This window comes from Rhinatrema bivittatum, chromosome 3 (assembly GCF_901001135.1).
Source record: "Rhinatrema bivittatum chromosome 3, aRhiBiv1.1, whole genome shotgun sequence".
NCBI classification, from domain to species: Eukaryota; Metazoa; Chordata; class Amphibia; order Gymnophiona; family Rhinatrematidae; genus Rhinatrema; species Rhinatrema bivittatum.
In genome coordinates, this window is record NC_042617.1 from 120,482,604 (window position 1) to 120,494,663 (window position 12,060).

At 44.4% G+C, this 12,060-nt stretch overlaps 2 protein-coding genes across 3 annotated transcripts in view; one reads left to right on the forward strand and one right to left on the reverse strand.

Moving 5' to 3' along the window:
• MDH1 (malate dehydrogenase 1) overlaps window positions 1–6,730 on the reverse strand; it is a 41,651-nt gene extending 34,921 nt beyond the window's left edge. Inside the window, exon 1 of the mRNA XM_029593665.1 lies at window positions 6,574–6,730. Coding sequence (XP_029449525.1) covers window positions 6,574–6,576 — 3 coding nt within the window. The 5' untranslated portion in view covers window positions 6,577–6,730. The remainder of the gene's footprint in view (window positions 1–6,573) is intronic.
• Window positions 6,731–7,295: 565 nt separating this feature from the next.
• Window positions 7,296–12,060, forward strand: part of WDPCP (WD repeat containing planar cell polarity effector) — a 714,814-nt gene continuing 710,049 nt past the window's right edge. For both annotated transcript variants that reach the window (XM_029593664.1, XM_029593663.1), the window contains exon 1: window positions 7,296–7,620. The gene's annotated coding sequence lies outside the window, so the exon portion shown is untranslated. The remainder of the gene's footprint in view (window positions 7,621–12,060) is intronic.

Sequence of the window (12,060 nt, forward strand, 5' to 3'; positions counted from 1 at the left end):
TAGCCTGGTGACCACAAACTTCTAACGTACCAAACGTTTGAGATCATAACAAATGGAACTTACAGAGATCATCACCAAGCAATATAGTAGTTGACATTCAGGTCAGAGAATTCCTCCTAGGTCCTTATCAATTACAACAAGAAATGACAAGTAGTCAATAGGTTTTTGGGCCCCAAAAGCAGGATTTTACACTATTTTTTTTGCAAGGACAACTTCAAAACCCAGGTCCTTCAAATCATTCATTTCTGCTGGTATATTTGTCCTGCAAGACCTGCCATATAGTCACAAAATATTAAAGGGTACTGGCTCTAGCACCAAGGGATGCCATTGCCCTGCATCAAAGTGGATGCTACCCCAGCTCCTTCCCCAGTCAATTGTTTTTCCTACTCCCGTTTAACAGTTTAACTGGAATTATGTCAAAAGAATTACTGAAGTCTAAATATGCAACATCCACAGTTTCTCCCTGATCCACTACTCTGGTCTCCTCAGATTGCCAAAATGAATCAAACTCTTCTTTCTCCCTGTGGAAGCATGCAGTTAATTCATTTGTTCTGCTACACTCTGCAGTTTTGTAAAGTTGGACATAACAATAAGTTAAAGCGACAGGCCTCTATTTTCTGCCTCCTCGCAGTCCTGCTCCACAAACGGGGAATATCTGCTCTCTTCCAGTCCCTTTTCAGTGTACCAATTTATCAGTCCAGATTCAAAAAAGGAGAGCAATTTACCCTGGGATAAAGAATTATTCAGTATACACCAAGCCTCCTACTATGGCTTCTTTAACCACTTTAGAAGAAATACAGAGTTCTCCACATAGTTCCCTCTACAGATGGGTACTTTTTGGAATGTCACCATCACAGCTTCCACCTCCCAGTTGATGTTCACGGTTCTGTTAACCCACCTTTTTGCCCTAGATCAGTGATAGCAAACTCCAGTCCTCGAGTGCCACAAACAGGCCAGATTTTCAGAATGTCCACAATGAACATGCTTGAGAGAGTTGCATACAATGGAGGCAGTGCATGCAAAATCCCTCGTGTATATTTATTGTGGGTATCCTGAAAACCTGGCCTGTTTGTGGCACTCGAGGACTGGAGTTCACCATCACTTCCCAAACCTGTCTTGGGAGGACCCAGCCAGTCAGGTTTTCAGGATACCCACAATGAATATGCACGAGGGAGATTTGCATGCGCCGCCTCCATTGCATGAAAACTTATCTCATGCATATTCATTGTGGGTATCCTGAAAACCTTTCTGGCTGGGGAGTCCCCCAGGACAGGTTTGGGAACCACTGCCCTAGATTATGCTTGTTTTGATTCCAAATGGTTCTCCCTACGCTACCAGCACAGCATTCATGACCTGGCTTGCTCCTGAAGCTCTGCACCCCTGCAGGTACAGTGCTCCACCACAAAAATGATTTATCTCCTGGTCCTTTTCCACTGCCACAGGCTCTTGTCATTAAGCCCATGAGCTAAAGGAGGACTCTGGTAGCAAACTCTTCATTAGAAGGCACTCCAGGGAGCGAGCACATCTTTCATCACCCGCACAAACAGGGATGACGACGCCATGTTTTAAAGTTTATGGGCAAGCGCTTCTTAAGAACATAAGAAAATGCCATACTGGGTCAGACCAAGGGTCCATCAAGCCCAGCATCCTGTTTCCAACAGTGGCCAATCCAGGCCATAAGAACCTGGCAAGTACACAAAAACTAAGTCTATTCCATGTTACCATTGCTAATGGCAGTGGCTATTCTCTAAGTGAACTTAATAATGTAATGTAATGTTAGTTAAACTCTGTCTGGAAAAGACAGATGACAAGGGCCCCACTATTCTTAATCACACGGAAGCTTCAACTTTATAGAAGCAACCTTATCAATTTTAAGAGCCACAAGATTGGGAATTATGAGTGTGTTTGGGGGGGGGGGGGGGGGGGTTAGGGGGGTTGGTGGTGTGTGAAAGAACAAAAAAAAAAAAAAAAGGAAGGTTGAAAGAAGATTTCAGTCAGTGCAATGCAGATATATGACACAGACAAGCCAGCCTGCAACAGAACTGCACCTTTTTCTGAGGGACCTTCAGGCAAATGAACGGTGTTGAAACAAACACTTAATTGAAGTTCTCCATAGAACACACGCAATGGAAAAGCTCCTACAATTCCCTAAAGTGCTCCGACAGCTCCTCTAGCATGAGAGAGTAGTTCTGGTTGCAGGTACATTCTATCCTTCGGTCTCCCTTGAGACGATCAACTATGATAGTGGATTTTACTGGCTTGATACTTGCACACTGAAAACAGAAAGAGAAGGGGGCCACCCACTCATTTTAGATATGAAACTGAAAAGGTTTTTGATAATGGTGAGAAATGACTACAATCACCTAAACTAGACAAGAAGATATGACCCAAAGATGGAGGTCTCCTCATCACCTTGCCAATCTGAGTCATTGGTCTCATTATTCATTAAACTTTTTAAAGATGAGAAAAGCCTTCCTAGAATTCAGAAACATGATCTTTATTGGATAATTAACAGCTTTATAAGGTATAGGCACCTAAAGTGTATTTATAAACATTTGATATTCTGCTTTTTCCAAGCTAACCTCAAGGCAGATTACAATCAAATTTATAGTAGAAATTGTTACATTTGTATCAGTTTACATTAGCATAGGGACAAACAAGAAGGCATAGTAACCGTCCTGGGTCTACTAGGCAGATTAGGGAACCAGGATAATGGAAGTGTATTGAAGGCAAGTATGTAATAGACATTAGGTGTGAAAGATATAAGAACACTGGGCCAATGAAGACCTCAGCCTCAACTTGGATCAAAACACAGCATTATTTGCCTGAATGGAGGAGACTGCAGAAAAATAAAGCACACACATTTCTAAAACTGCTGATACTTCACTCGGCACTGGAAAAGGTCAGGAGAGAGAACATAACGCCCTTTCCTTCATGAAGTTCCTGAACTTAAATGAGATACAACATAAGGGAAGCTATTTAGTTGCAATCTCATTTCCCTGGGAGAAAAGAAAAAAAAAAAAAAGAGCACGTTTGTTACCTTAGTCCACTTGAATGCACAGACATAAAGACAAATATATAAAGGGATACATTTTTATTGGACTAATTTAATACATTGCTTGACTAGCACTCAGGAGCTAGCAGTTCCTTCCTCGGGTCAGAGCAAAAGTGTGTGTGTGTGTCTGTGTGTGTTGATGGATGTATGGAAGGTGACCCCTAATAGAATTTCATGGCTCATGAGATAAGAACCCTGGGTGTTTGCCAAGTCCTTTGTCAGTTTCAAAGTTTGATCAACATCTTAACACATGAAAGCAAGTACAGTCATCTGAAGAACCGGATACCATCCCATCCTTCTGTTGGCACCTTCTACATGCTACCCAAAACCTGAGATCCCTGGCAGAACAATCATACCCATTTTTAACTCACTCACAGGCCTATCCTGTAAAGTGCGGCCGCGTTTACCCTGCTCCTAAGCCGCTTTTAACTCACGTTCCGGCCGCGTTAGCCCTTCCTGCGATCCCGAATCCCCTTTAACCTACTCCTACCGCGTCCTAAATTCCCCGGGTAACCCCTTCCGCCCGCGGCATGTATATTGCATGCAAACGAGCGAATTAGCTCGATATTGCATGCAAACGAGCCAATTAGCTATTCCCCTAGCATCCCGTAACCCGCGCCCCGACTAACGCTACCTTTCCCTGCCGTTTTGTCGCGCATTTAACCTGCAAACTTACCGCCTACCCTGACCCAGGCGGTAGAGGCATGGGTAAGGGTAGGTGGCAAGCTTTCCCCCAGCCCCCGCTCACCTGCCCCGGCCGCGATCATGGGTGCCGGTCTCCGTGGCAGCCCCAGTCCTCTCCCCTCCTCCCGAAGCCAAAAAAAAAAAAGCTTTTTTTTTTTTGGCTTTGGGAGGAGGGGAGAGGACTGGGGCTGCCACGGAGACCGCTTTCCCCCGTGCAAGTAAGTTATTTCGCCGCTTGTCTCTTCTCCCCCCTCCCGGAGCAGGGCGCGAAAAGCTGCCTTGCTCCGGGGGGAGAGATGACAGCGGCGAATCCAAAAAATAAGCGAAAAAAAAACTTAAAAGCTAAAAGTAAGTTGCTTCGCCACTGTCATCTCTTCTCCCCCCCTCCCGGAGCAGGGCGCGAAAAGCAGCCTTGCTCCGGGAGGGGGGGAGAGAGATGACAGCGGCGAAGCTTTCCCCCAGCCCGGACGCCGGCAAAAAACTTACTTTTTTGCAGCCAGCCATGAGCAGGAACACGATCTGGCCTGCCTTAGCTCCTCCCGACAAGATGGCCGCCTGCACGGGGAAAGCATGCAATTGGCCGCTCAAGACGTGATGTCGTGACGTCACGTCTTCAGCGGCCAACTGCACGCTTTCCCCGTGCAGGCGGCCATCTTGTCGGGAGGAGCTAAGGCAGGCCAGATCATGTTCCTGCTCATGGCTGGCTGCAAAAAAGTAGGTTTTTTGCCGGCGTCCGGGCTGGGGGAAAGCTTCACCGTTGCTAGTGTTCCCCCTCCTCCCGGAGCAAGGCGGCTTTTCCGCCCTGCTCCGAGAGGAGGGGGGACACTGAAAAGTCGTTTCGCCGCTGTCTTCGCCGTTGCTTCGCCGCTGTCAGTGTCCCTCCTCCTCCCGGAGCAAGGCGGCTTTTCGCGCCCTGCTCCGAGAGGAGGGGGGACACTGACAAGTCGTTTCGCCGTTGTTTCTGTGCTGTCGCCGCCGTTGCTTCCTGTTATCTGTCATTTCAAATGACATTTGAAATGACAGATACCAGCGTGGCGTGAAGCCTTAGGCCCGCGCACCCAGGATCCTGTATAGGCGCTCTATCCAGTATCCTGGGTTGCGCGGGCCTAAGGCTTTTCGGACGCGGCTTACATTTACATATAATTAGGCTTCAGGATCGAGCGGTAGGTGAGTTGCACTGTGCGGGCGGTAACCGCGGGTGCCGTAGGCACTAACGCAGCTCTTCCTAAGGCTCGGTACTGGATAGGCCTGTCGGAGAGGAAATTTCTGGACTTCTAGAGGGGATTCTCAATCCCTTAGTAAACAGCTTCGTACAAGTCACCACAGATAGTCTGAAAAAAAAGTTAAACTGAGGAGCTACTACTCAGCACTTGGTCACAATAGCACAGCAACACTCTCCATGCAGATAGAATAACTACGTGTGAAAAATTTCACAAGCCAGCCAACTTGAACTATCCATTCACACCGGACACTATTACAAAAATTTAAGAAGTTCATTCTGACATAACTATGTCACTTTCAACAATTACATTTGCGATCATGGGCAGCAGGATAGCACCCTGGTATGCAATCTTGTCATGGCAGAACAGGAAGAGATTTTTAAAAAGGCAGGCCAGATTCTTCAAATATCACTAGCATACTGATGATTTCTAAGGGATTGAAGAGACCTACACAAAAATATAATAATTTAATGTACCCCATTGGAAAGACCAATATTGATAGCTTTTAACCGGATTTTATCCTTCGTACCTACACCAGTGGCTTGGACAGAGCCAGGTACTGGGTGGAGTTCAGCAATTAATATACCAAGTAACCAGGGACAAATAAAAAAAAGTTGCTTTGTAAAAACTCCGTTTAATTAGCGGCAGAGAAAAAGATTTCACAAGTACTGTCTTATGCTACATGGAAAGTTTATTTTTGAACTGCACTGCATAATACTAAAACCTTAAAAAAAAACACTGACAATGCCCATTCTTTGTCGGCTCCCACAACACGAGGAAACAGGACTCAAAGGAGACGTCAGAATTTTCATCATTAGAACCAGTTTAATCTGGAGTGCCCTGGAGATGTTGGACTCCATCTTTCACAAGGGTAACCATTAAATTTCCCTTTGAAACCCTCACAACCCTATCAACATTTGCGTTTCTGCTACAGTAAGCACCCCAGCAACTACAAGAGCATTTTAGAAGGAATAGGACTAAACGCCACAAGAGGTATAAAAAAAAAAAAAAAGGGGAGTCTAAGTACTTTCACAAATGATTATCTACAGATACCTTCCAGCTGTATGGCAGAGCACCTAAAGCTCTCTCCCGTGTACCACGCCATTTATCTCCACCAATCATAGGAGTGCATGCATACCTCGCTAATAATGCACAGCTAATCAGAGGCTATACACCCGAAAGGCAACTTAGAAGAGAATCCATATAAAACAATCCGTTCCTAAATTAGAGCCCTAGCATGCTAAGACAAAGGGACAAGGTACATTCATCATTGTTCATTAGAACGAACCTATGATACCGGCATGACCCATAACTGGAAAAAAAAAAAAGCTCAGAAGGAACTCTGACACACTTGAATAAATTCATCCCAAAATTAAATGCATAGTTTCCACGATGCATTTAATTTTGATAAGTTGCATAAATGTATTAGTAATGGCGTCATTAGATTTAGCAAACGTATTCTAAAATGGAACAGGCAGCAAATATATTCCGGGATGAATTCAATAATTGCCTTCCAAACAGTGAAAGAAGAAAGAACCACATTCAAAATAAACGGAACTCGACCAATCCACGCATTCCTTTATTGTTCACGGCGCACACCCCAAAATTACTAACCATTCTGCAGCAAGCTCTTGCAATTCGTCTATGATAGCACCACCGCTCTCACACCGTACAGCAGGTCACCTCTACAAGGAGCACAAGAACCACGAACGCAGGCACATCCGCTCCTGTTTCCGCCGCGTCGAAAGGATCTTGTAGTTTCTCTTAACCCTGGAGCGAATGTAATTCAAGGGAAACCGAGATCATATTAAACTACAACTTCCGAGATGCAGCAGCTGTAGGATCGTTTCACTTCTCGGATCCCTGCGCTATCAGTTATAAAAAATAGTTCTCCGTGGTGCCTGGTCTAATGTACCAGAGTCCACTCTGACGTTCTTAGGTTTGTTTTTTTTTCCGCCACAGGCGGTCGTTCCCTTCCTCTGATTGTTTTTCAAATGTGGTCAATGGAGATATCTGCACTACGGGGCCAGTTATAGTTTAGCAAATGTTATATATTGTATAATAGAAAGGGTAAATCGACATTGCCCCGGGATAGACTCTGAACTCCAGTACTAAATATACCATAAAGTAGAGGATTCACAAAACTTCTTTCTCGGTATCATGACATGGCAATACACGAAGTGAGTAAAGCTCAGACGCCGAGAGGAATGAATGAGAGTTCAGCAGTGAATAGCCAGGCGTAACTGTCAAAGAAGGACGGGGCCAGATAAACTCGGAAGAGAATTCTTTGTCACGCCTACGTCAGGAGCGCCAGAAACTCCGGTGCGTGCGGAAGGAGTATGCGCAGTGGTCATGCAAGGGTGGTAGTAAGACGGAGCAAGCGCAATGGAGCCAGAGGTGTAGAAGCGCGAAGGAAAGGGGGAGGGGCAGGCGGCGGCTTCTCTGGTTGTCAAGTGACGTCGTGAAGTTCGCGGCCGCCCGCCCGCCCGTTGCTAGGCCTGAGGGAAGCGAGGGAGGAACCTTCAGCCTTGCCAGTGATTGAAAACTCCAGTGAAGAGAAAGAAATAGGGCGCCGGCGCCGGTTTCCGCTATCTTCTCTCTGGATCTAGCGATCGATTTGGAGGTGCTGGAGGAAAACCGAGAAGCGGCGGTGATCGGCAGGTAGCGCGGGGTGGCAATACGTCTTTTGGCGAGGGGAGGCGATAGCTGCAGGAAGGCAGTGCATTGACCGCCGGGAGCTGCTGCTTCTGTGCAGGCAGAAGGGTCGAGCCCGGTGCTGGCTGCCGTGTTCATAAGCAGACTTTTGCTCCGGTGGCGATTTTCTATTACGCGTCATAGTTGTCAACTTTTCAAAAAGATTGGTGGTGCTAAAGTTAACAAAAATTACCCCTCCCTGAACACAGTAAAGGAGTTTGCTCAATATTGGGGGGTGCTCAAGCACCCACTGGACCCTCAGAGCTGGTAGCTATGCTACACTTGATAGCCTCAGAAATAGTCCTGGAGGCTGTAATACTTATTTCCTGTAGAAAAGAGACGTTAGCACTTGCATGCCAGTTTTTGGCACAACACAATCACGAAGGTCCAGCTTCTCTGCTCCACTTTTCTTGCTTCTCGCCATCATCTGTTCGCTCATTTTTCTCTGTAATTTTTCCTCTCTCTCTCTCAGGTCTGTGTGCTCCTCTTTCTTCAAGCTCTGACTAGAGTCTCATGTTTCAGGCAGGAACAGATGAATTAATGCAGGGCTTTATCCGAATACTGCAGACATTATGATTCCTCATTAATTTCTCCAAATCCAACTTGAGTCTGACACTTCAACTGAAATTCATAGAACTCTGTTAAACACATCTCAGGCCCTGGTCTATCTCTTCAGTGTTAGGGCCAGTGATATTGTGGCCATGGTGCAAGAGATAATTCTGAGAAAGCAGAGAGCACTTGGTCCAATGCTTGCCTAATGGCAACTGTGGTTCATGTAATTCTCATGGTACTTCTCCATATGAGTTAAGCCCAAGAGACCCTAATGTTCCAGTGGAATCATATTACACAGGGATTTCAAGAGATCATCTGTATTGTGGAAGAGCTCAGCAGCTACTGTCTTGACAACTTTCCTGTTTCAGTTTAACCTGGGGTTTACCATTTCAGATTCCCTCTCACCAAATTATCCTTATTACAGATGCCTCTAGTCTGGGTCGGGGAGCTCACCAGAAAGGCCTTCATACTCATAGCTCTTGTACTCCTGAGGATTAGAGATTACACACCCTTCTGGAGTTAAGGGCAGTATTGGATGCCATAAAGGCTTTTTGGTTAATAAAACTGGCCTCCTATAACTGACAATAAGAAGTTCATGTTCTACCTGAACAGGGAAGAACTGTATCACACCTTCTGAATCCAGAGACTATGGAACTAAGTCATCTCTTGCAGCCTGACCCTAAGCCATGCACATGACAGGATAGGACAACAATCTTGGCAGACAGACTCAATTGTCATCAGAAACTTCACAAGTGGTCCCTGAGCCAGGATGTAACAAACAAGATTTTCCTTCATTTGGACTAGCCAAGGTAGATCTATTTGTAACAGCCCTCAACAGAAAGGCATTACTCTCCTCCTCTAGGTGGATATCAGAAGATAGGATAGTGGCAGACCCTTTTGCCCTTCGTTGGGCTTCTGTATGTGTATTCTCCAATACTTTTAGTGTCCAAACCCTTAAGAAGTCTCAGAAGGTTCCAGGGAACTGTGGTCCTGAATGCTTTCTTTTGGCCAAGACATAATTGGTTTATATTTCTTTGGGAATTATCATCCAGGAAATGAATCAAGTCGGAAGCACCCCCAGCTTTGAACATACAGAATTGGGGATCATTGATGAAAGAATATGTGACTCAATAAGCATAATCTAAGAATTATAAAATAAATAAACCCACAACATCCAGTCTCTGGCTCTCAGAACATGGATGTTGAGGGGTTATAATATGGTCTCTTTGGTTTCTTCAATGAAGTGTTTCAGAACTTTTGAGTTTCTAGAAGGAATCCACTAGTATATCTTATAGCTTTAAAAGGAGAAGGTTTGCTATGTGATACGAGGGCAAGGCATTCAGTTCCTTCTCTTGCCCCTCACAAATCCTGCTTTAATACCTTTTATGCCTTTCATAGTCTAGTCTGGCCTTAAAATCAGCTCTGTTAGGGTTCAACAAAATATAAAAGGGAACCACATTTCTTTATAGTTTCTCATTGTCAGATTTATGTGGGATTGACTCTTGTGAACCTGACCTGGAAAGTCTAGATTTTGGGGGTCTAACAGTTTCCTCATCTGGGCTTCCAACTCAGCTGGAACCAGAGCTGGAAACCTGGTGACATGAGTATTCATTTGCAACTATCTATGGATTTTTCCTCTATTTTATATCCTTTTCCAACTTTAGTCCAGTCATTGCAGCAGTAGTTCTTGACCAGGTACCATGTACCAAGCCTCTCTCTGGAAATCTGCAATCATAGGCCCCACATCCAGCCAATAGGTATTGCTGTTACACACTGCCCATGCCTCCCTCTCCTCCATATTCCCTGCCAGGCACTGTAAACACTGTCTCAGCAACATTCAAAGCCCTGCAATATGGAAGACCTGAGTTGGGAATCAAACTGATCCCTCCACCACAAAGCAACTGGAAGGTCACTTTTTTGGAGGCTGTCATTTCTGTCAGCAGTCAGTGAATTCCAATGACTTATCCAGAATAAACTAAATTCCATCAGAATAGGGTGATGCACTATACACACCCTAAGTTCCTGACTTTTACCTTAATCAGTCACTCATCTTGCCAACATATTTCCCTAGGCCACATGTCTATAAAGACCAAAGGGTTGGTTTATTTTATTTATTTATTTATTTTATTTATTTGTCGCCTGTTGATGAGCCCTAGGTGACTTATAGCAAGTGCATTCATAATTACAAAGTTTTTCAAACTTTGTATTGCAAGAGAGCTGTTGCCTTCTTTCTGGAGAGGACTCGAGCCCATAGAAAGTTTACCCAACTTTTTGTTTCCTTTGACCCCAGAATGCCTGGAAATGCTGTGACAAAGTGCATCCTTTATAATTGGGTAGAGGATTTCATTTCCTTCTGTTAGGGCCAGGCAGGTCTGATCTTAGAGGGGCATATCATGGCCTATAATGTTAGGGCCATGGCAATGGCTGTTGCCTACCTAAGGTCTACCTCACAGAGAAGATTTGCAAAGCTGAGACATGGAGTTCAGTCCACACATTCACATCTCATTACTGTCTAGACATGGGCTCCCAGCAGAATAGTAGGTTTGGACTTTCCATCCTCCATAGTCTCTTTGAGTAGAGTCCATCTCCAGCCCCTAAGGCTCATTTTTATAAGTTCGGGTTGTCTGCCTTGTTTAAAAAAAAAAAAAAAAAGACAACATAAAAAGGGTTTCCAACAAAAAGATTTGTTGTTCACTGGCAGCATAAGCTTTTCTTTCTCCTATTTTGTGAAGACAATTCTTAGCTAAGAAGTCCCCTGTGTGCGACTTTGAACTGCTTGTCTTTAGAGAAAGTGAAGTTGCTTACCTGTAACAGGTGTTCTCTAAAGCCAGCATTCACCTGTCACAGGAACACTATTTCCCCCCCCCCCCCCCACCATAGCAGTATTCTTTCTCCAGGCAAAGCCACATGAGTAAACTGAGAAGAGCTGTGGGGCTACTCCAAATCTGTGAGTACTACTGGACATCTTATTTATTACTTTCTAGCAACCAATTACTTCATTATCTGTTCTGTTTAATAAATACAATATCTGGACCTGCAAACCCAAATTGTCTTATACAGTGCATATACATGCCTCTTCTTTTATCTGTGCAGCATTCTGAATTGTGTCGCCCAGACTTTTTATTTTAAAAACTCTAAACTGTATAGTTGCACTGACTACATTTAACACCCTTCAGTTATCTAGCAACAATATTTAATGTATCTGTTTACCTTCTTACACAATTTCACTTTTTTCACAGTCATTTACTTTATCCCTGAATAATTAACTACTGGATCCCAGTTTGCTATCCCATAAGTACTGGCAGCAGCTTTCCTAGACCCAGTTTCTTACCTGTCCATAAGCATTAGACACAATAGAAAAGAGAGAAGGGTGACCAAAATGATAAAGGGGATGGAATAACTCCCCTGTGAGGAAAGTCTAAAGATGTTAGGTTTAGCTTGGAGAAGAGATGGCTGAAGGGGGATATGATGGAGGTCTATAAAATCATGAGAGGTCTAGAACGGGTTACTGTTAATCAGTTGTTTACTGTTTCAGATAACACAAGGCCTTGGAGGCACGCCGAGAAGTTAGCAAGTAGCACATTTAAAACATATCAAAGAAAATTATTTTTCACTCCGTGCATAATTAAGCTCTGGAATTCATTACCAGAGGATATGGTTAAGGCAATTAGCTTATCTGGGTTTAAAAAAGGTTTGGACAAGTACCTGGAGAAGTCCATAAACTGCTATTAGTTAAGTTGACTTAGTAAATAGCCACTTCTTATTACTGGCATTAGTACCATGGGATCTGTTTAATACTTGGGTACTTGCCCAGGAGACTGGGTTTGATGGACTCTTGATCTGACCCAGTATGGA